This window comes from Etheostoma cragini, chromosome 22 (assembly GCF_013103735.1).
Source record: "Etheostoma cragini isolate CJK2018 chromosome 22, CSU_Ecrag_1.0, whole genome shotgun sequence".
Classification (NCBI taxonomy): Eukaryota; Metazoa; Chordata; class Actinopteri; order Perciformes; family Percidae; genus Etheostoma; species Etheostoma cragini.
In genome coordinates this window covers 12,253,502-12,277,713 of record NC_048428.1, presented here as the reverse complement: position 1 = coordinate 12,277,713, position 24,212 = coordinate 12,253,502, and the positions used below count along the sequence as shown (strand labels likewise).

General features: G+C 40.2%; 1 protein-coding gene across 1 annotated transcript in view; it reads right to left on the bottom strand.

Moving 5' to 3' along the window:
- stau2 (staufen double-stranded RNA binding protein 2) overlaps window positions 1-24,212 on the bottom strand; it is a 97,767-nt gene that overhangs the window by 7,732 nt on the left and 65,823 nt on the right. Inside the window, exon 13 of the mRNA XM_034861749.1 lies at window positions 23,135-23,248. Within this exon, the coding sequence (XP_034717640.1) occupies window positions 23,135-23,248 (114 nt within the window). The remainder of the gene's footprint in view (window positions 1-23,134; window positions 23,249-24,212) is intronic.

Sequence of the window (24,212 nt, the reverse complement as noted above, 5' to 3'; positions counted from 1 at the left end):
AGTATTGTTTGACATTATGTTTCTTCCTAGAACTCAAGACAATGCTGGGGTGGATGGACTGTAACCCAAACTGTTCACTTTTGATTCTTCAACTGTACAATCAAAATGTATCCTCTTATTCTGCTACAACACAGTGGCCTAGTAATGCTAGAAAAGAGTCTAACTAATATTGGGTGGCTGGTTCTGTGCTGCTGTGAGTCAGGGGAGACTCGGAACATGAATGAGATGCAGGACAGCTGCTAATGAAGATGATCTAAGGCCTAACCACCAGATCTTAGTCTGGTGGTAAGCCTACCACCAGACTAAACAATGAGCAGAGTGGATTTCAAACAGGGTGTTTTATAGTCAGGAACCTGGGAATTTGGAAAAATGAGTGCCCTCTTGTCAGAGAAGTTCTGAAGCTGGATATATTATTCTGGAGAGGGCTTGTCCCGTTTTCAAAAGACCACATAAAACCTTGACAGGGCTCCCTCTTTTTGCATTCACTCCCCTATGCAGAAAGAAACATGAGATACCAGGGAAGAGAAAACCCCAGTCATCTTTTTGTCCTGTGTTAACCCTGTTGTCACTAACATGCCATTACACCACATCTTTCTCTGTTGCGTATTCAATTCTTTTAAATGTTATCTCTTACATATTATCTTTACTCTTTTTTCCTTCTGTCATCTGCTCTCAAGCTTCTTCGCATTCCTTGGCTTTCGTTTTCTCTGAATTCTTTTTATTTTCCTTCTACCCACATCAAAACTCTGGCCAGGGATCACTGGAATATTCCCGGTTAGCTCAGGGAGAACACCTGTGTGTGCGTGAATGCTGGCAGAGTATGCTTCTTATTTGTTAATGCGGTGTGATATGTGCATGGATTCTACAGAAAAAAATGGATTCAGATCCTCTCACCAAATCTCTTCATCACTCTCTCGCCAGATTTCACATCCTTTCCCACATCAGAGGCATCAATGAAAGAGGCAGTGTGTGTGTCAATGGCCTAGCTGTTGTGGGACATGACGTTAATTCCTCTGAAGTAGCACTTCATACGGGCCTCTTCACCTCTTGTGAAAGTGTAGCAACTGTGAATGTTGTACAGCTAAATAAACTTCTCTGTGAGGGAGTATATTTGTTTTTTTCATGTTTGCATGCTGCCACATTATGGAGTAGTAATTCTTACAGTGGATAGTAGTGTATTCTTTTGTGTGTCTCCCAAGCCTAAGATGAGCACTGAAGGCTGGCTGAGCTAACTTAGCGGGTAATGGCCGTGGAGCTCCCCAGGGGACCAAGCCTTCCCTGACATGGGAAGCCATAAATAAGGGTCCGGGGCGCAGCGCCATGTAATGCGTCATTTGGGCCGAAGAGGCCTGCTTTATCCCCTCCCATCACCGAGCTGCTGAGCATCGCACCTCCTAGTGCGTAATACAAAACATATGGGCAAAGGGCGAGGGGCAGAAGCAACTCAGCATACCATACTCCTGCCTTGTCAGCAAAGCTTCTCAGAGGAAAAGCAGATACAGCCGAAGACGGCCACAATCAAACTTTGTCAAGAAACAGATCTCTAAACTTGGTTCTTTTTTATGATAAAACAACACATGACAATTATATGATATAATTGTATTTTAAGGATAACAGCAATACTACGTGAGCAAGTATAACTGGTAACACTAGCAGTGTTTCCCATAGATTGATATATTTGTGGCAGCCCGCCACACAACCAACGTTAGTTTTCTGATCGCCAAGCTTCCCTCTCATCCACAGTCACTACTTTATGCCACTGGCGCTAATTTGACTGGATCTGAACGCTCCGCTGTATAACGCTGATTGGATCTCCGCTTGCAGAATCAGACTGTACCTGACTCTCCAGGTGACCATGCTGCTTTGGGGACCAGCGGTGCAGCGAGAAACTGCTGCTGTTGGACGCAGAGTTCTGAGTCCACGAGAGCTCCGACTGCTGTCTGTCAGCGTGGCGGTTAGTGGCATTGACCTGACTCACTGAATAAGCTGCAGAGACCTTGTCTCTTTAGGGGTGGTGCGTCACAATTTATGTGTCAATATTTTAAACTGGAAAATCTAAAACTTCATAACGTTTTTCATTCATATAAAAAATTACGAGTTAAAAAAGTACACATGAAGTCACTGAATGTGTACTTTAGAGATGTTTTAGAGACTTTAGAGACTTTTTAGAGATCCGCGCTGAAGTCAGCGCACATCTCTTTCGTTTTAGCCACATTAATGCTTAAAATCAAGGATTTACACCACTCAGAAAAATCATTGACTACAAGACCGTGTTTGGAGTCGTCACTTCTGATGAGGAAGTGGAATCATCCGCAAATTTGATAATGTGCCGCCTTTCCTGATGGCTTTGGCATTCATTTGTGTATAAAACAGATAAAGGAGGGGAGAGGACATAGCCCTGGGGGGACCCAGTGGAAGATAAGAGGGCATCTGATAAAACACTGTTCACGCTCACCCGTTGTGATCTCACTGTTAAAAAATCCAACAGCCAGCAGATCAATCCAGTATCAATGTTATAAGTGTTCTTCAACCTGTCTGCTAAAACATGCGGCTGAATGCAGTTAAAAGCGGAGGAAAAGTCAGTAAGAAGTATGTGCAAAAGGTCACTAAGAGGTGGACAGCATCTGGCTGTTAAACAGAATAAACACTTATGGTATCTTGTGTTTGGTCTAAGAGCAAAGTTATGTTTTTTTTGGTTTGTTGAAAGATGACATTGTGTGCTGTAACTGCCCCTGATCCCTTAAGCCTTGAGGATGGGACTGTGGGCAAATTGTCTATCTAACCTGATAAACAAAGTTGCCAAAAATATTTCCAGTACAATTAATATGAAAATTCTGCACCTCTTCACGCGTGGACACCCCCCAGTCCTGGGTCAGCTAGCACCACAAATATGATCTAATTCTGTGACTAGATAGCATCTATAACAAGTACATAAGCAATGTGTTTATTAGTGTATTTGTTAGTGTATTTGTCAATAACTTTAACATCACTTGTTGTGTCGGGTAACAGTTAATGAATGCTTAATAAAAAGTTGTAACCATACCTAGTGACTTGTCTTAAACACTATTAAAATCCACTTGTGAACAATTTCTACATGTGTTTATCAGTTAAAAAAGCATTTGAACACTATAAAATCATTAGAAGCCAATATAGAAATATCTTAGGATTGACAATTTATGAATTTAGCCAATATTTAAACACGTATCATGATATTAGAAACAAATAGATTAAGGGGTTAAATGGTTTAATTTTGTAATCTAGGTCTAGAGTGACTAGACACTGGCAAAAATGATTAATTCTTTGACCAAAAAGAGAAAGTATGACACTTTCCCTTTTCATAAAGAATGGAGACCATGACACATTTGTATGATATCCACCCTCCTGTTTTAAAGGTATCCGCCATCCACAGGAAGTTATGCAGGGGAGCCTATGTTTGTCCATGCTCACTATTGCTAACTTATTTCAAGGTTGCTGATAAATCAGTGACTAAAACCAGCATGAGATGAGATATAGGTCATGAAGAATGCATTAGTGATGGGAGTCCTGCCTGTAAAGATATTGGGTAAGAAGAGGAAAACCAGCCTCCTGTGACTCACCGACATGGCTGCTGACTAAGCTCAAATGCTCCCCAAAAAGAAAGGCCCTTGAGTTTTCATGGACCACCCCCCCCACACCATACACAGACGCAACCGGAATGAGACAGTGTGGGTGGACTATTCTATTCCAATGACCCACAATTATTTCATTCACAATTTATGCTTCACTTGTTGAGATGACAAACAGAAATTATGTTGCTTCACTGACATTACAGAATTGAAGATGCTTTACAAATATTGGGAAGTTAAAGACCTCATTAAATGTTGTACTGACGGTTCACTTCCTGAGCTAATAGTAAAGTCATGTTGGGAGATTTGGGAAACACTCTCCTGAATGTCCTCTATGGTTAACGTCTGTTTCCATGAGTTTTCCGCAGTGACCCCAAGGCAAAGTTACATCACCTTTTCTCCACATGCACAGATCCATCCACAGGGAGAAGCTTCTATAATCCTAAACAACTGGACTCAAGTTGTTCTAGGGGAGTTGCGAAAAGCTGTTAGGCACTTGCTCTCTTATCAGCGGAAAGATCCATCGGTCCAGAGGGGCATCCAGTCTTTTCTTTTCTGCTCTTCTCTGCCTCCTAAACTCCACTTTCTTACCACTTTGCTCTTTGTGTAACAGCAGTGATTTTCATTGTCCTGAATTCAAAATGACAAACTCACATGGTTTGCTTGGTGACGAAGTGCACAGCCTAGTTAACGTGGGCAGTGGTACAAGCAGAGGTTGGGTGGGGATGCAAATGTGATGGCTGTGGTTGTTGCCTGGCTGCTACACAACCAGAGGAAAAGACCATGTCTGTCAGCAGCATGCAAGCAGGGGCAGCCCACATCAAAGTTAGGATCCAAGCGCTTAATCGTTTCCCCCATATTTGCATAGCTAATTAACTTAGCAAAGATTCTACAACGGATCCCTAGTGAGGATATTGGCCGGGATGTCAACGAGCATCAGTTAAAAATTTTAAATATTCATGTCCTCATCACTGGGTAAGATAGAAGCTAAAATACCGTTTGTGTTAAAATGGTCCAAACAAATGAAGAGATAGGTCCGATGAGTCAGCAGAGCAGCAACTTCAAATTACAGAGAAGTTATTAAAAACTTCTATTCCCTCATACTGAAAACAGCTGCTGCTTGTCTTGAGCTCAGAACCTGAGTTATGTTTGAAACGAAGCAGCTCGTATGACATGTCTGAATCTAACGTCAGACGCAATCCCCCCTAATTCCTACATTGGAAAGGTATTGGTGGGCGGGGGTTTCAGACACTGTCTGGTGATCCAATAAACACATTCTTTAAAGCGCGCTGACCCCTTTAGACCAACAAAAGACGGCAACAGGATATACAGAGGAGACTTACAGGTGTAGAAAAGCAAAAATTAGGAACTTGGGGATGTAGTATATGAAAGCTTTAAAATAAACAGTGAGGGGCTAAGTGTCTTACTGTGACAGCCGCCAGCTGTATGCAATAATCCCCAACTCTCCATCACAAACCCTTTATATTTTCTTGTCAGACACAGCCGTGTGTAAGAGAGAGTGGACGTCTGGTGGACAAGGACTTCTGGTAACAAGAGAGGACGCACAGTCAGACAGCGTTTTACACCTTCCTCCTTGTAACCTCCCTAAGCTCCTTCCTGCATTGCCTTTTAATCACCTCATACACACATGGGACATGCCTGTAAAACCTGTTGCTGTGTATTATAATTTGCTATGAATCCCCATAAGGTTTCTGATTACCCAGCATGCTCGCTGGGCCTATAAAAATGAACATTTTGTCTTGTACCTAAATCCCAAGAAATACTGAGTGGGTCTTCAACTCAATTTGTGACAGGGGTCGATTGAGACCCATCATGCCTAAGGGAGCCCTTGAAGTGTCATGGAAACCCTTCTATGTTTCTATGACAACTGGCAGTGTCTAATACAAAGACAGATCATATAAGGCATGTTTTCTGAAAACAATAAATTCCAGCATGCTTATATCAAGAAGCCGGCCTTGCTGGGGAAGACTCCTCCAACCAGGCTGGTTTTCTGATGAAGATGTCTAGGGGCCACACTAACTAGGCAAAGATGGAGAGCAATGGGGATAAACGTAATGTAATGCACACTGAAAACATATGTTTTCTTAAATGTTAAAATGTGAGCATAATGCCATCAACGAGTTGCCGGCGGGTCTGTCAAAAAGTGTTCATAAACAACAGGAACTGATCTCAAGAGGAACAAAGCCATGCTAGGGATTCAGTCTGCGAACACAGAATGGCTGACCTGATGAGAAAACAAAGATAGACATAGGCGTGGTGGGCCTCACACGCAAAATAAAGCAGTATGACATGATCTTCTCCAAAGTTGGAAATAAATGGTAATTGAATAAGTAATGTAGGCAACTATTTCAGCCAAATAAAAATTTGTTTTAATGTCCAATTTCTCTATAACGCCATGGGCTACAGCGAAAATAAAATCTAATAAGATAATTTTAATTAATTAGGATTTTCTAATTTTCCCAGAATGGCATAGTTTCTCTAAAGTATCTAAAATGTTTAAAAGATGTTGCAATGCCAACAGTCTCAAAAACAAGTACATTGCAATAAGGCTACTGTTTCCCTGCAGTAGCACGGTACAGAGGCAGTAACCTATTAATTGTCAGTAAAGCTGTGATTTTATCCACAAAAGGAGAGCAAGTACTTAATCCTCTGTGGGCAAGTTTTTACGAGCCACCTCACACATTTTACAGCATGGCAAACAGAAAGTAAACACCAGTAAGGTGCTGCACTTTAACACATGATTAAGACACAGCTAATTAGGTTGTGGACAGTAAAACGGTGAGGAGACTCGTAAAAATGGGAGCAGAGACGGGCCTGAGCAAGGGACTAGGTACAGCCAGCAAACGTTTAAGCCGGGACACCACAGGCCACTGACAAATGACTGAGCTAGGGTTTCTCATTTCTACTGCCTTCTCTGTGGTGAAAATGTAAATAGCAGACTTTCTATAGTAAAAAAGAAAAGACCCCTTCACACACAAGCCCCCCATGTCCACCATCCATCCATCCCTCCATTCTTCTCCTCCCTCTCCTCTTATGCAGTGGTTGGTCCCATGAAAAAGGGGTCAGGGTACTAATGGAGGACCTCATGGCCTTGTGTGCATCTGGAAACAACCCCCCACTCCCTGCTCTCTTATAAATCAAGCAGGCTTCATTGAGAGTGACAGAGTCCTCTGATGTCCCAGCCATGTCTCATTTCAAAGTCCTCCTGAAGGCTCACACGGTTCCACGTTTACTCACTGGGCACAAGGGAGATGTGAATGTGGGGGTATGTGCGAGACTCAAAGAGAGAAAGTCAGACAGTGAAACAGAGACTGAAAGAAAGAGAAGGAGTTTGCTTTAAGAAAGAAGTAGAGAGAAATTAGAAGATATCCCGGAGGAAAACGGGGCCTCTTAAACAAATGTTTATTTAGTAACTATACTGAATTACACCTCTCATTTGAAAGTATGCACTATAAATCACAACATTTTGGGAAAGTCATTACACCATCACTCTAACACAACGTGTGTGCATGTGGGCACCATGTGAAAGTGGCGTAAAATACCTTCCTCTTTTCCACATGTTCAGTTTACAAAGCATCTATGGAAATGCAATCAAAACATAATTTCCCTCTCTTCATGGTTGAGATGTGTGTTCTATAGAAAAATAAAAGATGATTGAGAAAATGCTTTTCTGTGGTTTCCTTTAGTCTATGCATTCAAATTCAAATGGATGTTTTCCTGACTACAGGTTTTGTTGTTACATATACAGTCTTTCTACACACATCGTCCAAATGACAATGAGAGCAGATAATCAAAACCAGTGAGATATACAGTATATATATATATATATATATATATCTCATTGATTTTGATTATATACATATAGTATATAGACACACTTGAAGCATTTAAAGGTTTTTATGCAATCAACATTAGCTAAAACAAAGGGTAGGAAAGGGAGAAAAACAGGGATCCTTGAGGGACACCCTTATCGCTTATCATTGTGTTAAACCAATAGTTTGGCACTTTGGGAGATGCTTATTTTCTTTCTTTCTGAGAGTCTGGCATCTTGCTCTAACATCTGTTTGGTAAATATGTATCTAGAGACAGTAGCTGGTTAGCTTAGCACAGTGAGTGAAAACATGAGGAAATAGCTGGCATGTCTCTGTTCAAAAGCAAAAAAACATGTCATACTGCATTTGTTTAATTCATAAAAAAAAGTTTAAAATATCAGTTTTAGTTGTTTGGTCTATACAATCGCAGAAAATGTTGATCAGTGTTTTCTAAAGCCCAAGATGACATTCTTAAATGTGTTGTTTTGTCCACAACTTAAAGACATTCAGTCTACTGTCATAGAAGAATTAAGAAAATAGAAAATAGTCACAACTAAGAAGATGGAATCTGAGATTTTGGCTTAAAAAATGTGTCAAACTGCTTATCAAAATAGTTGCAGATTAATTGTGCAGGCCTCAGAGCCTGAGGTAGCTGTCAGAAGAGACTGCAGGACTGCCTTTTGCTCAGCTAGCTAAGACATGCAAAAGAAGAGTTATCTCCTGAAAAATAAAAAGGTATACATCTCATTTTTCACTTGACGCTGCAATTTCTTCCTCTCACATTTAGGTAGTGAAAGTGTGGTTTGGTTAATCTTTCCTTATCTCCTTTAAATGCAAAGGGTTGGGCTAAATTTGCATTTAAAACAGAATACAAGCTGCCACTTGTGACTTTATTTAAAGAGATTTGGAAGATCATGAAGAGACTGTTATGAGGTGGGAAAACATGCATACGTGTGCGCACACACACACGCACACACACACACACACACACACACACACACACACACACACACACACACACACACACACACACAGTTTACTTAAACCGCAGGAGTGTGTGACACCTTAGTTGTAACTGGTTTAACCCCTGACGTGGCTGTTGTTTTGAGTGTTTCAAAATGTCTGCTGTTTGAGGCCTGGGAATGCGTTAACATCCAGATGAGAGGAAGATGGTTGTGTGTGTGGGGGGGGGCGCAGACAGACAGAAAAACATTCCCCAGTCGCTACGCTCATCTCCATAACTCAGTGCACAGCCAGAGAGCACCGATCCTAACATAGGGCATTAACGACCCGACTCCCACCACTGGAAGCATCGTTACCTGCCGGTGAACGGTAAGGGTCATTTAGGGCCCAATTCATGACTGCCATGAAAGAAAGGCTCATCTTTTGGCCTCATGGTTGCAGTAAGGGTTACATAAATCACTTGGAGTAACTCTGTATCAGGCAGGAAGACCCTGGTCTTGCACGGCTAGGGATCTGTCAGCGTAATCTGAGTGATGTAATTTCAGGAAGAATTATATTGTGTACGATGGAAATCAAAAACAACTTTCACAAACAAATAGCATGTTAGCATCAGCCAGATCCAATTTCATTAAAGTCAGGAAAGCAACAAAATAGTATAATTACAACCAACAATACAGGCCATTGTGCAGTGTGAGTGTGTGTTTGTCAATGTGTAAGTGTGGTTGTTTCTATGCCTGTGAGGTATATTCACTGCAATGCACTGCAATTACTGTCAGAGTGTGATTTGCTTTTGGAGCACTGTATGATGATTAATTCCTCTAAGTTCCCAACCACAAGACGCGTGTCACATATCAAGTTAAAGGTCCTTTTAAACTAGAGCTCCACAATAGATGTTTGATGCATTGTGCAACTTTACAAGAGTGGGACGAGACTGAGAGCAGCTGTGTTTCCATTCAATTGTCAAGCAAATAAAAAAATAAAAAAAATTATGGCAAAAACAAAAAGCGAATTATGTTTGTTTTCATCGACGGGAGCACATAAAGATTAGATTAGATTATACTTCATTCATCCCACAACGGGGAAATTTTGTTATTACAGCAGCAGCATTTTTCAAAAAACAAAAACACACAAACAAGTAAAAACATAAGAAATTCAGGCAAACAATAGACAATGATTATATGGTAGACTGAAAGTAAGCAAAATGACGTCAAATAAAGGTATTTTAAAGTACGGTTGCCATGATACAATAAACAACATTGCGGTGTAAGTGACGTTAAAAATAAATTGAATGTGTAATTAGAGTAATAAAGCAAGAGTTGATAGCATAATATACATTATATTAACCATAAATATTGAAAAGTAAGTACTTGTAATAAAATAATATAAATACCGATAATAAAAACAAGGCTATACAAAGTAGTAGTAGTTGAAGTCGGCACTACAGGCTACGCATGGTGTAGAAAAAGGAAATCTACCACTCAGGCATGAATAAAACGTGTTTGCCCAATTGAGTTTTACCCGATATAGGTGTTTCCATACAGCTTTTCTGATGCAAAACTTCAAAATGCGCATAAAAATACATGAAGGCACCATGAACGGTTTGTGATCTTTTGTTTTATCTATATCCTGCAATGGTGACCTTAATGAGCTATAGAACAGGGGATTGGGCAGCTTTAACCATCGCCACATCAACTGCTTGTAAAACTGAGTATTTCCTAAACACTCATATAGAGGAATATTCATTACTTCTCACCAATATATCTTTGAAGCAAAACCTCTCACAAATACCCCCCCACACACACATTCCTCTACTGCAGAATAGTTTGTATACTTTATTAGAACAATAATATCAAATATAACTGTTTGTATAAGGCTGATTACGAAAAAAGGGGAAATGACAACCGTTGTGCTGTTAGAAATTGTGTTTTCTCCACAGGTGACACTTCTCACATGTTGTCACTGGGAGATGACAAAGCCAAGAAAAAAAATCAAATGCCTGGCTCTTATCTTGGGGACCTTTTCAACAAGGCAAACTATCACTCAGTATCAAATGACATTAAGATAATGAGCCAAAGATACTACAAAAGAGCAGTAGGTAGGGAATTAGCAGCCGGGCTTGCTTATGGCTCCAACGGAACTGATGAGTGAAGAAAGGTGTGATTAGTTTAGAGACCTTAATCCATACCAAATTTGTGTGTGTTGGAAATCACACACATAGTGCCTAACAGCACTGAAGGCCACTGCTACAACATCTTGCTCCTCTTAGCATGGAGGTGATAATGAAGGTAACACCTTTGGTTGCCTTTAAACAATCACCCTGGTCTGACAGATCCCAGAAACCAACAGCAGGGAGGGAGAACAATTTATTTGTACACACATACATATAAATTATACTTCCTGTGATTACTTTTATTCTATAACAAAACTTTGCACAAAATAAAAAAATTAACACTATCTGATTGGAATGATAATACTGCCACTAATAAAAATAAAATAAAACTGCATTTACCATCACTTGCAGACATGGTCTCAATGGTTTTGGCTCTTTAAGTGTATCACATCTTAATTTAGTTTTATTTATTTTAATTCATATAAAAATAAACTCGACGGTGTTTTTGTTTCTGTGCTGTATTCTTTTAAGCTGTGAACTTTGCACGTAATTTCGTACTAGAGTGTACTGTGCCATAACAATAAAGAAATCTTGAAGAGAAACTCCACGGAATGGAATTTAATCTAAATTGGCAAGTAGGGTAACGCCATCTGTCTTGCTCGTGTATTTGAGTGTTTGACAATTCTACAGTGAATTTTATCTCCGACAACTAAAACGTATCCAGTTACTTTCTAGCACATACTTTAAAGACACATGCCAACAGCCCCAAGCGCAGACGCAGGCATTTCAGATTTGTTTACATAAGGGCAGGACAGAAGTTATCATCTGTTATCATCTTCTTTGCCAAAACTTGTGTTTAAACACTGTTTTGTGTAAGAGAAGCCCATTTAATCATCCTTCATTAATGGGTTACTTTCTTCAATGAGTTTCTGATAAGGTTATAGAGTGTAGACTGCACAGCATTGTACACAAAGCATTTGTAAGCAGTTAAGTTGTCGCAGGCCTGCGGCTGTATTAACACAAAAATCAGGTGCTGCGGCAAGTAGCGCAGGGTTAAGCGGCAGTGTGGGAGTGTCACTTAAATGACCCACTTGTGTCTCCATTGTGTAACCCACTATGCTAGCATTAAGCCTTGCTGCTAGTGTGCCAGGTCCTATTAGCAATTGTCTGTCCATATTGACAGTTTAAAAAACACAAATGTACTTCCAATAACTAACTAGGATGCAAGGTCTATCACTACGGTAGGTTTTAAACTGGTGCAAAAGGCCAATGAGAAACTCCATTCAACTCCATCCAGCTGTGTCAGTGCTAAGTATAGTCTGGCTTCACCACCTATCTATTCTGGGATAGGTAAAAATAAAATTAAAATAATATCGCTCTGGCTCGTTTGTATTACTTTTAACCAAAGGCAACCGTCCTGGGCAGCGCTAAGCCCCAGATGCAGCAACGGTGCAGTAAGCGGAAGGAGAGAAACATCCGGTACACAGGCTTTATCCCAGAAATATGCATCCATTGATCTAGACTAGTGTAAATGCAGCCTAAAAAGTTAAACTGGGTGATTCATTTCTTTGTTTATGCAAGCTATACATAAACAAAGGTTCATGCAAGTTACACCGGTGAACCCCATGAAGAATAGTTGTTATTATGTTAACAACTAACAGTGATCCTAAAGAATTTTCTTTAAAAAAAGCTTGAAACGCTGCCTGCACAGGAGGTATCTGTCAGCATTCATACACACTGCTCGTGCAACATTGTTCATGGTGTTAAAGGAGTTAATTCATCAACATCACATTTTCTCACTCTTTTTATAATAATAATAATAAACTTGCCTTGATCTCCTCAAGAAGGACATTCCAAAGTCTAGGAGCCCTGACTGCAAAAGCTCTATGACCTTCGTGTATGAATCTAGACCTCGCAACAACAAGGTACGACACATCCGAGGATCTCAGAAGGCAATAAGGAACATAGGGCAATAAGAAATCTGATAAATAACTCGGGGCGAGCCCTCTCAGGGCTTTTGTAAGTAATCAATAATATCTTTTACACAGTGTAAACAATGTTGGCAGCATGCCCTGGGGATTTCCTTAATATTAGAAACATTGTTTTTGGAAAGAGCTGTTGCTTTTGAACATTTTTCAATTTGTCAATTTCCATTGCTTTGAGTAACACAAACACTCAATTCATCTCAGTTTAGTGGTGTAACGGACCATGGTTCCGTGGTCCATATGGATCAACACTAATGATAAAACACATTTTTACATATAAGTTAGGCTGATAAATCTCTATGGAGTGTTGCCGTGAAAAGACAGGCAACACAATTTTCTGTTCCCTTGAAAGGCCCAAGGTTAAAATCCGATGCTTATATGGCACCGGTGCCCATTTGACCAGTAGCAACCATTTTGTATAAATGTAAATTAAATATATCCTAGGGTTTCTGAAGGACAAAATATACTTTGGGCTTTTGGGGCACATTTAATTTGAATGGAAACAATCATTAATAGTTTAGTAGTAGTAGTAGTTAAGCTGCTGACATGGATGAACATTGAAAGTATATAGAGTGTGTGTTAGTGAGATTGTGACTGTGATTGTTGCACCACCAGGAGAAAATAGTTTTCATAACAACATAAAATGGGCTCTTTCAGGGTTAATTAAACTGATTATTTTTACTTTCTTTGTGCATAAGAGCTGAAAATTGAAAGAATACATTTATTAATGATCGTAGAAGGTAGTAACGTCGTAGAAGGTAGTAACGTACAAGACGTGCATTTATCTCTCTGCATGTTTTACGTTGATGCTGAGGTAATTTGACTGTGGTGACTTTAACTTTAAAAATTAATTTGGGTGATTAATCAGACATCAGAACCACATGTTAAATTGCAAATTAACGTCAAAATGTGCATGACTGAAGGAGGCTGTGATGACTACTTTTAGTTTGTTCCCTATCTTTTAGATATCACATCAAAAGTAAATAAGGCTCAGAGTGGTTGCATGTGTGTGAGCCCGCATGTGCGAGTGTGTTCAGTTTCCCGCCATGTCAGCCCTTAATAGACATGCTAATGTGCCAAGGGGCCACTTGGAGCTATCAACACGTCCAATGGGCAAGTTCATGTTTATTATCTCACTGCTGGACCATGCTTCCTCTGGTGCGCAATGAAAAAAAAAAAGACAGTCACTTGTATCTCCCATTTTCTCATTGCCTGTCATCATCAATCTCACGTATCCCCACTCAATCAATTTCTCTTCAGTTCCTCTTCTCCAGTGCCCCATCTTTCTCTCAGCCTCTCTGGATCGTTTACCACCTATCCCTCCTCCTCCATCATTCTTTCACTGCTCCTCACCTCTCCCGTCACACTCTAATCTCCTGGTCTGAAAGGTGTTTCCTGAGGAGGGCATGTAGGAAGACAGGCGCGAGTGATTGATCGCTCCGGGGATGCTTCACTTTGTCCTCTTTCCAGGGCAGAACAGGGTGGGGTTGGGTTAGGGGAGCAGCAGGGGTCGGGTAGGTCTGACAGTGGGAGTGCGGGGTGATGTGGTGTTGGGGAGGGAAGCAAGGTACAAGCGCCTTTGAAAGGTGGTGTTGAAGAGGGAGCAGGGGAGGTCTCTGTGACTGCTCCCCCTCTGGTTCTATATGATGTGAGCTAATTGTAGTAAAGAAAAAGAGGTCTGCAAACATGTGCCTCTTGCTGAACTAGGGTTGGAAAAAGAAAAAAAATTGATACAGCATAGTATCGCATATGTATCGATACACAGTCGCCAAATATCGATATTGTCTGCTTGACAATCCCATTTTGCAGCAATAACATTGAAGTGATATGCACAAACAGAGAAATTTGTCTTTTTAGATAAAACAGACATTGATAAAGTTTCCTTTTGGGACATCAATCGAAATTGGAAAAAATTTAAATTTGGAAAAAAGCAGTATATCACAGAATATTGCAATATGTTTAAAATAGAATATTGTATAACAATATAATTTCGTGATGATATCATATTGGGAGGAGTCTGGTGATTCCAACCCCTATGCCGAAAACGCTGATCAAAGCTGTCTTGTTATATATTCAATTATTTTCCTTTTACTTTATTCCTTAACCATTGACTATAGTACTGAAAATTTTAACATTTTAAACATTGCAAAGAAGTCAAGACAAGAAACTTTTTTTGCTGTGCACGTACAGTAGTTAAATCAATCTAAAGGTGGCCTAGTCAGACACCAATATCACATATTCTACTGATACTTATAGATCAGACCACTTCCCAAAAACGTAATAAACTAATAGCTAAATTCTCGTAAACACATGTAGGCTTCATAAAACTCCCATTTGTTTTGAGGAAGCAAAGGTAGCAAGTAAAATCAGCTCAAATAGGAATTAATGTCTTTTCCAGCCCAAACCCACAGCACAAAGGCCTCACTCCTAACTTAAATATTATGTGCTTACATTTTGCACAACATCACAGTGTCATTGACAACACATAGTTCCTTTTTATGTTGAACTTTTTATTTATTTAAATCTCAACAGAGCAGCATCTAGCTCACACTATTGTATAATGTGGTCAGAACAGATGAGTCTACTATATAACTGATAATTGTGAGCTCTAAACATGTACAGTAAAAGCTACAGGTATGTGAGTTAGTCACCATCCTGTATTATATTTCCTACTGGAGCAAGGAAGCATGTGCATAAGATTACCCTGTAAAAAGGGGAACAGAGATTTACCAAACAATAAAAAGTATGCAAAAAAACTCAAATTCCATGTAAACTAAGAAGTCTGTATTGTAGTCATTCATGGTGTGAACGTAGCTTGTGACATTATCCACGGTTAATAATTTAATAGAAGCAAGTCTATTCACAAGGGATTTTCATTCTCAATTTGATTTGACTGAATTCCCTGCCATTACAGTTACTCTCAATGCCAATGTTCCAATCAACATTCAGTCTTTAATGTTAACGACATTGTATGTGGTCTCCAATATGGGCTGTAACAGTCCTTGAATTTCTACGTATGGAGTCTTGCTATGTTGCTGTGGATCTAGCTCAGCTCAGAGACGGTCCAGATGAACGTTCCTGCAGGCCAAAGTTTTCGATGATTGCACTTCGCTGTTACTTTATTATAGCCAAATATTGATCCTGTCTTTTAAAGCTTTTGGCATTTTACATTTTGACCCAAAACCAACGGACATACAGCTGCTAATCAACTCTCACAAGCCTTAGGTTTGAGCATCTAAGTTTTTGTAATAAAGCCTGTGTCCTTATTTAACCAATTGAAATGCTGGCTAACCATTAAACATCACTAAAGGGAGGCAGAAATACTAATAGTACTAGGGTCTGCCCCATATTCCTTTAAAAAGTGCAAGCCATGTTGATGCAGATTAGAGCTTACTCCCTGTTTCCTTCACATATAGTGATTTAAGATACGTCCAGGTGCTGTGTTTGGTTACACAACACTGGCACATAAAGAGGAGACAGACACGACAGATTAGAGGAGGAGGAGGCTGTCTGACAGCTGCCTGGTTGGGAAACACTCCTGCAGGACCCCCTGAGAGGAAGCCCAGCTTGGGGTAACGTCTGCGCCCCAGTCGGGAGGGAAGACTTCAAACACGAGGCCTGTACAACCTCCACCCCTCTGCAGCTCCCTCTCCTGCTGTTCCTCTGAGCTCCACAGGGGATCTCTGAAGACCATCCCAGCAGTCACCACGCCATGAATCAGTCCCGTCTATCCTCTTGTTGCCACCACGCTCTCCTACGATCACTCGCTTTTCTCTCATTTATAGCTATTTTCAACAAGCCAAATGAACAAAGGCAGGAATGTGTGCACATATAAATTAAGTCACCATTTGTCCTCAATATCACTCCCCTACAGCCCTGTTCCTTCAGCCTTTGTTTCCTCATCTCAACTCTGCTGGCAGCAACAGTGCACATACCAGGGACAAGGTCAGATACCTAATTAATTCTAGCAGAACTGTCCCAATGTTTTGTTACTGTAGGGAGGAGTGGGGAAACCTCGCATGACATGCTTATCTGTAAGCGTTTGTGAAACTGGCATCTTAAAATTACAGAACAGTCAAGAGAGCAAGCATGTGACCAAATTGTGTTTTGGTAAGCAATGTCAGCTCTGTGAAAGGTCTTTTCACATGAGGAGTCATAGGACTATTCCAGTGAATGAAGTCGTTTCATAGACAGGCCATGGAAAACTTTGAAAACCGTTGCTTAGATAGATTACAAACTACAAAGAGAAGAGAGACAACATTTCCAGGGACACCACACAGAGCAGGCAGGGCTGGTACGATTCACAATAAATACAACCATAAAAAACATAATGCAAAAATGTAGGCCTCATTAACTGAAGGCATGTCTAAAACACGTTTTAATCCTAAAACACTATGTTCAACACGTCACATCAAATCAGACAAAATGTGCTCTTGTTGCAGAAAACCAAAGCAGCCACAGCTGACGATCTGGTAGACAGGGCCCCAGGGAGGCTCAGCTGACGACATTACTGCACGCAAAGCTACCACACACGCGCGCACGCACGCACGCACGCGCACACACACACACACACACACACACACACACACACACACACACACACACACACACACACACACACACACACACACACACACACACACACACACACACACACACACACAGAGTCTGGTGGCAGACAACAGTCACCCTGTCATCTTCGATTGCGGGCCGCTCGTGTTGGACCAACGACACCTCACATTCAGCTCAGTGGGCCTCGGCCCCCCTGGTGTCCCACTGCCGCCACAGAGGGACTGCCAAAGAGTTACTTCAGCTCTGCAGAACAAACACAGAAATCAGCCTGTCCGAAAAGCATCCAGTGCTGTATATCTCGCTGCTACAGCCTTTAATTTGTCCTTGTAACTGCAGATACCAACTGTGTGAGCGCAGATTTAACTGAGCAAAACTGATAAGACCTGAGAGAGTTTGAGCAGAGAGCGAGGCTGGAAGTTTGAGGTCACAGAGTCACTTGTGGTTGTAATTTTAAAAGGTGCTTCAAACTAGAGGTTACCTAAAAATAAACTTGCAGCTAAATATAGTAACTGAGAACATGAGACAGGCTTGCCATAAAGCATACAAAAAAGGGTTAAACTTTGTTTTCATATTCACTTTGTTTGGTCAAAAAGCTGTCAACACTGGGTTTTTTCCTTCTCATTTGGTTTTAGATATGAATCCAACATACTAACACCTAAGGCTGAAACTATCAGAAAAAACTAACTGAGCCAAAAAGAAGACCATTGTTTACAAACATCATAGGCTCCAGGTGATTTTCAGCTAGCGTAAAAGCCTACGGGCTTACATATGTTTGGCAGATGGCACCGAGTAGATGGCACATGAGGTCAGAGAGAGCACTGCTGTATATCTCTCACACATCCAGGCCCTCCAGGAATGTCTACATAAGGCCAAGGATTATAGCACCAAAGCACTGTGGTGTGTGTTTATGTGGAAGTGCTTCTGTGTGAGTTTGCACTTGTTGATAAAAAGCACACCATTATAAAAATTACACTGACAACACCTCTGCTCTTGGTCATTAATTTTTACTCTCCAACAGAAGGTTATACAAAGGTTTTACTCTCAGATCACCAAGTCTGTACCTTTAACAGGTAATTCACTCTCTTTCACTTTTCAAATCTAACGCAGCACATTGAAGATCTACACATCCATTTTATATCCCACTGGTGTGAACCCATTCTACAGGGGCTTTTTTAAATAGTTGATTGCTTTTGATTGAACAGCGCTTCATATGTCTTCTAGCAACTACCGTAATATACTAATTTATAAAGTCTTTCATAGCCAATACATTTCTTAAGGTTTTAATGGTTCAACCCAATTTAGTAAATCCCTAGTTTGATACCACCAAACCGTTAGTAGGAACTGTACACAGTTTTAACGGGCGACTTTTGACCTTTATTTAACTTATTTAACTGGGAAGAGAGCGGCATGCACCTTAACCATAAGGCTACTGGCGCCCCAAACAAGTTTAATGGGAGAAACACTGTACATGCTCTTGGAATTTAAAACAAGACAAACAAGGTTTTGGCCACAAATTGCACTCTCCCTTTATTAGCATTATTTATAGTAAACCTGTTTACCACTGTTACTACTGCTACTGTTCAAAGGTTAGCTGATTAGATCATGTATTTTCTTTTCTTATGTTTTGGCACCATGTAAGTTCTTTCATTAGGTCATTGTGGGATACTCGTTTAACATGGAGGCTGCTGTAACACTGTAATTTCCCATTTTTTGGGATCAATAAATAAAAATCTATCTGTCTATCTGTCTATCTATCTATCTATCTATCTATCTATCTATCTATCTATCTATCTATCTATCTATCTTCCTAGTGCTGCTTCCCTAACATACCACAGCATAGAGGAGGACACTGTCCATGACTATATAACATAACATACTATAGCTATGATGACCTTTTTAATACTTTTGAAATACTATACTATGACTTTTAAGAGTTTCAACCAAACATGTTTTTTTTATTTATATCCCTGACACCAAAACAAAGACTTGAACAATACCTATAAAGAATTGCTTGTGTTGCCAAATAAAGACAAAAGAACAGCAATACACAAGAAAACTATAAGAACAATAAGAAACCCAGAAGTCATTCAAAAACACATGGATGACACTAATGTCAGTTGTGTGTTTACAAACAGCAACGAGTCACAAAACTGTAAATCCAACCCCACAAGGTTTCCAACAGGAATAAATCATCTAGATCTTGCTAAGTTTTCATCAAGTGCTGCTTTACCAACTGTATATAATAAACTCATTTCCACAGCCATTCATCCGTAACTGCAGCTCATATCCTATGCATCTTTCCGTCAAACGTCATGGGCAGAGAGGTGTGGAGAGGATTTCCTTTAGCTGTTGATCTTTATCAATTCCTCTGGTCTACCTGACATAAATCTCCATAACACAGTAGAAGTTCCCACAGAGATGTGTATATAATCAAAGACACTGGACTCACCAAGCGATACTGTGTGTGTGTGTGTGTGTGTGTGTGTGTGTGTGTGTGTGTATACAGAAACAGAGGCAGCCTCCAGGAAGGGTTTTATCCCTTCATAGCCAAGAGATCCCGTGCTTATTCTCATTAGATTAACAATGTCTAACTACACAGATAAAGGTGCAAGGTGTGTGTTTGTGTGTATGGGTGCCAAGGCCAACCTGTGGAATAGGAAACACGTGGATCTCCAGTGAACTGTTAATTTGCAAATCAGAGACATGCTCGATTGATTTGAATGTGTGGAACAGGATGCCTGAGATTCTCCAGCACACGAGGAAACCTATTCTATCAACCTATAGGTAACTCTACATGCCTTAGTAGTGTGTCAACAATGGGCACCCCTCGCAGCCGCAACTTTCCACACACCATCATGGCAAAGTCACAACAGATGTGTGACGCCTTCAGACCTACTTTGTTCATCAAGTGTCGGGGTTTGGGGGCTGCTGAGGGTGACCCCTTATTGTTAGGTGCTCCCTTTGTGGTTGTACTCCTCACTGTACTGAGAAGAAAAAAAGAAAGGCCTTCTCCAACAGTCGGTCATGCCCCAGTGATCCTGGCAACAACAGGTCCCGAGGACGCAGACCTGCCTGGCCTATATTGGCTCTCAGTTAGCGGTGGCGGCACTAGCCCCCTGTCAGCTGTCCCTTTCAGGGCCGGGCTCGGGCCCTTTATTAAAGCTTTGAAGACTGCTGAATAAAGGGGCGTCCTATATTTAGATGATAAAATGTAAGCAACTGGTTTTCTGCTTGGCCAACACGAGACAAAGAGCCTCCTTATGAATACGGGGAGTACGCAAGAGAGTGAGTGAGAAAACTAGAGAGGGAGGGAGAGATAAAAATGGGAACGCCGTAAGTTTTTTGAGGTTTTTACATGTTACACTTCACTAAACCAGAATAAGGATAGAGAACGGCTGATATTATCAGCCATTATTATGTTCTCACAGAAATATCGGCCTCTGTTTATTACGCTGGCAAAGCAAATCATTTAGTCAATATTCAATAAATTTTTATTTTTACACAACCAGCTTGCGTTCTGCTATCAATAATAATAGTTTATTTAACTGCAAAATATATTTACTTAATTACAAATCTTTATTATATAATATTCCTTATTATCATTACTTCTATGTTTGTCTTTTTTAGTTATTATTATTATTATTATTATTATTATTATTATTATAGGTATTATTATTTGTTGTCTGCCGCGCCGGCTCAAATTCCCGTGAGCTGGAATGAGCTAGAAACAAGAAACTTGTGTGCATGAACCCATCCGGCCACATGGTGCCGCTGTAATTAAGGCTTTAAAATGTAAACTTTGAAAGGCCACGCCCCCCACACCGTAAGTCCGATTGACTTGAAATTTCTCACACAGATGCAGCTTAATGTGTTCTACAAAAAAGCCTAGAAAAACTTTCCACCATTTTGAATTTTTTGAAAAACACATTTTTGAGATCTCCGACACCGTAGCTCCGATTGCCACCAAATTTTCAGTGAATAATCAATGGATTAAGCTTATTAAAAGTTGTATAAGGCACGTCCATATTACTTTTCAAGTTATTGACTAATGGTCAATAGGGGGCGCTACAAGTACAAGATGTGAAGGGCATTACACACATTTCACTATAAATCACATATTCATAGTTGTCCTCATAAGTACCTGAACCACGCCCTGAAAGTTTCACTCAAATTGAACACCGGTGGGCGTTATAAATTCGTAAAAACTGCAGCTGATGTAGCGCAAATCAGGCTACAAATGACCACTTAAGTGAATTACTTGAAGTTAACAGGGTAGATGTAAAATGGGTAGTTGCCCTCCCTTACCAAATATTACACATGTGCACCACTAGGTTGCGCTACAATGACGTCAAACGTGTTTCTGCCTATAACTTCCACATTATATCTCACAATAAAATTCTTTACATCCACCTGTTCACTGAATCAGGCGGAGTCACCTGATATAGGCCACGCCCATTTCTGCTCAAAATTCTTTTCGCAATATTGCGCTAAGCACAAAACTAACTTTTCAGAACTCGTCCTAGGCCGTGCGACAGATCTGCACGAAACCTGGTTTGTAGCATCTCCAAATGCCACAACAAAAAGTTATTTACAGAATTTTGCTAAGATAAGGTCAATTTTCAATGGGAAAATTGCAATATCTCTGCCACAATAAATGGTGTAAACACTGTAATAATGATTGTTTGGCATGCCGCTGGGAGGCTCGGTACCAAATTTGGTAAAGATAGGCCATAAGAGGGGCGCTATAATCAACATGGACCATTTATCCCTTCTGAGGTCGAGGGCGTCGTACAAAACGAGAAAACGGCACTTCTGATTCTTAACTTTGTAGCTTAATAATATAACTAGTAGAAACATACTGTCTTTTGCAGCTAAAAACTAACAGTGGTCCCATTCTGCTGATGTCTTTGTTGTCTTTCTATCCTACAGAAGTATGGTTTGTATTCAACCTAGCAGCCCAAAGTTTGTCGGGGTCATTGTGCAACTACTCCATACTGTTACATGCAAGATTGATACACTGTATGTAAGAAATGTAAATAATTTGTCCTTTTTATGAGTTATAATGTTCAATATGTTTATTTTGCACTGGATGACTCTTGCACTGGACAGATCTTAATATTGTCTACCTAAAAAACAACAATAAGAAGATTACAGTCAACAATACAAATTTAAAAAGTAGAAAAACAGATAAAACTCTTCAAATCTTATTGATAAATACAGTGTATAAGTTTGCTCATATAGACTAGACTATAGAATTGTTTTAAGCAACACAAATGCTTGTGTGGCATTGCTGTGTGTGTTATCAATATAAATCTGTGAGATTCATGTTCCGTTTTATTTATTTATTGGTCTTTATGGTCCTACAACCTTTTTAACATACAAGTGACCAAAGTGCAGCATAAATATTCTCATATCCCAGTTTTTCCTAAAAAAAATGATGGTCATAGATTGACTATGGACAACAGGGTTGATATTTTACAAGCTTTAATAGAAAATAAAATCAGACTGACCAGAACTGGTCAAAAATCCTTTAGGGTTTTGGGATATTTGGAACGGCATTGTACCGCCGACCTCGTGGCTCACACCTCTTGATATTTCCTGATGTTTGCCTCCCCAAACAAAGTGCACTTATTGTCCAATTCTTACAAAGCTTGCAGGATATGTTTTATAACAACGTTGGACCATGTGTGAAATTACTTTGAAGTCAAAAAAGTTTGAACCCACAAATCACCGCTTGCAGCTATATATTTAAATGTGTTTATGTATGGGGAAAATGGTATAAACAACAAACAGATATTTTTAGTATTATTGATGTAAAGTTGCACATTTATTGAAGCATCAAGATTGGTGTAAATCTTTTTCAACTTTTTGGCTGCTAAAAAGTATAAAAGTGTTTGTAACCAGTGTCATGCAACCGTCAATCAAATTGATGAAACCTGTACATGTGACAATTCTCAGACTGGCCACTATGACCGGCTAATGATAAAACCAGCTAACCAAAATCCCTACATTGTGTCCTCAAAAGAGCATTAAACAGGTGTGACACTCACCCACACCCACACCCACCTGGTCATGGCTGGCTTGAAGGGTGCTCCCGGTGCCGTGGAAAGTCATCTGCACAGGGGAGAGGGTCAGATAGGTCACAAAATCCTTACCACTCTGCGCATCACTGTACTGCACCTGGTGGAGAAGGCAAAGGTAGGCAAACTGAGTGGGCCCCAAAAGTAAATACACAAAAACATCAATAAAAGCGCACAAGACAGGGGAACTGAAGCATCTCAAATCTTCAGTCTTGGGTTCTTAGAAGTGGTTGGCTTGAGAGTAAATCGTGCATGTCTAATTGCCACCACCAGAGTTTGTGGACAATTACTCCACACCATACAGAGGGGGGTAGTGGTGACATCACTGGCGACCCCTCATCATTGAAAGGTTAACTCTGCAGGCATTCCTAAATGCTGTGCAATCAGGACTGTTATGACATGATGCTCCTCTGGGACAGTCTGCTCCTGAGATTCAAGGGCTTTAGTAATACTGCCTGCTTATCTGCCCTACTTCACACTGGCTCTCACTCTGTGAACGCGTGTGTTTTGCATGTGTTTGTCTGTGTACGAGTGCGTGTTTCCCTGGCCTACTTATGCCATGGACAGCTGCAGGACTCTTAATAAAGGCATAAATAATGAAGAGAAGAGAAATATGTGAAAGATGCAGAAACACAAAAGACAGAAGGAACAAGAAAGAAAGGCAAACAGAGAAAGAGAGAGAGGAGATTGCTGATTCAATAAGAAAACGAAAGAAGTAAGCCAACATTAATGGAAGAATATAGCTCTAACATAACAGAGCTTCGAGCTACTTCTTTACAAAAGGACTGTACTTTAAACTCCTCAGATAAGTCAGGCATAATGAAAAAGGTTTGTGAGCAATGTGTGGAATTTGTTACAGCCAAAATAAACAAAATGAACACCATAATCATGATGCATAAATCTATTTTACATATTCTTGAAGATCAACGTATAATTTACACAAGAGTTATTTCTTTATTATTATAGAAAAATGTGTTGAAAACATTTCAATATCAGCATCTGTTGAATTTATATACCACGTGGGTGTGGGTTTGTCTTGCTGTATTTATGTTGACTGAAGAGTT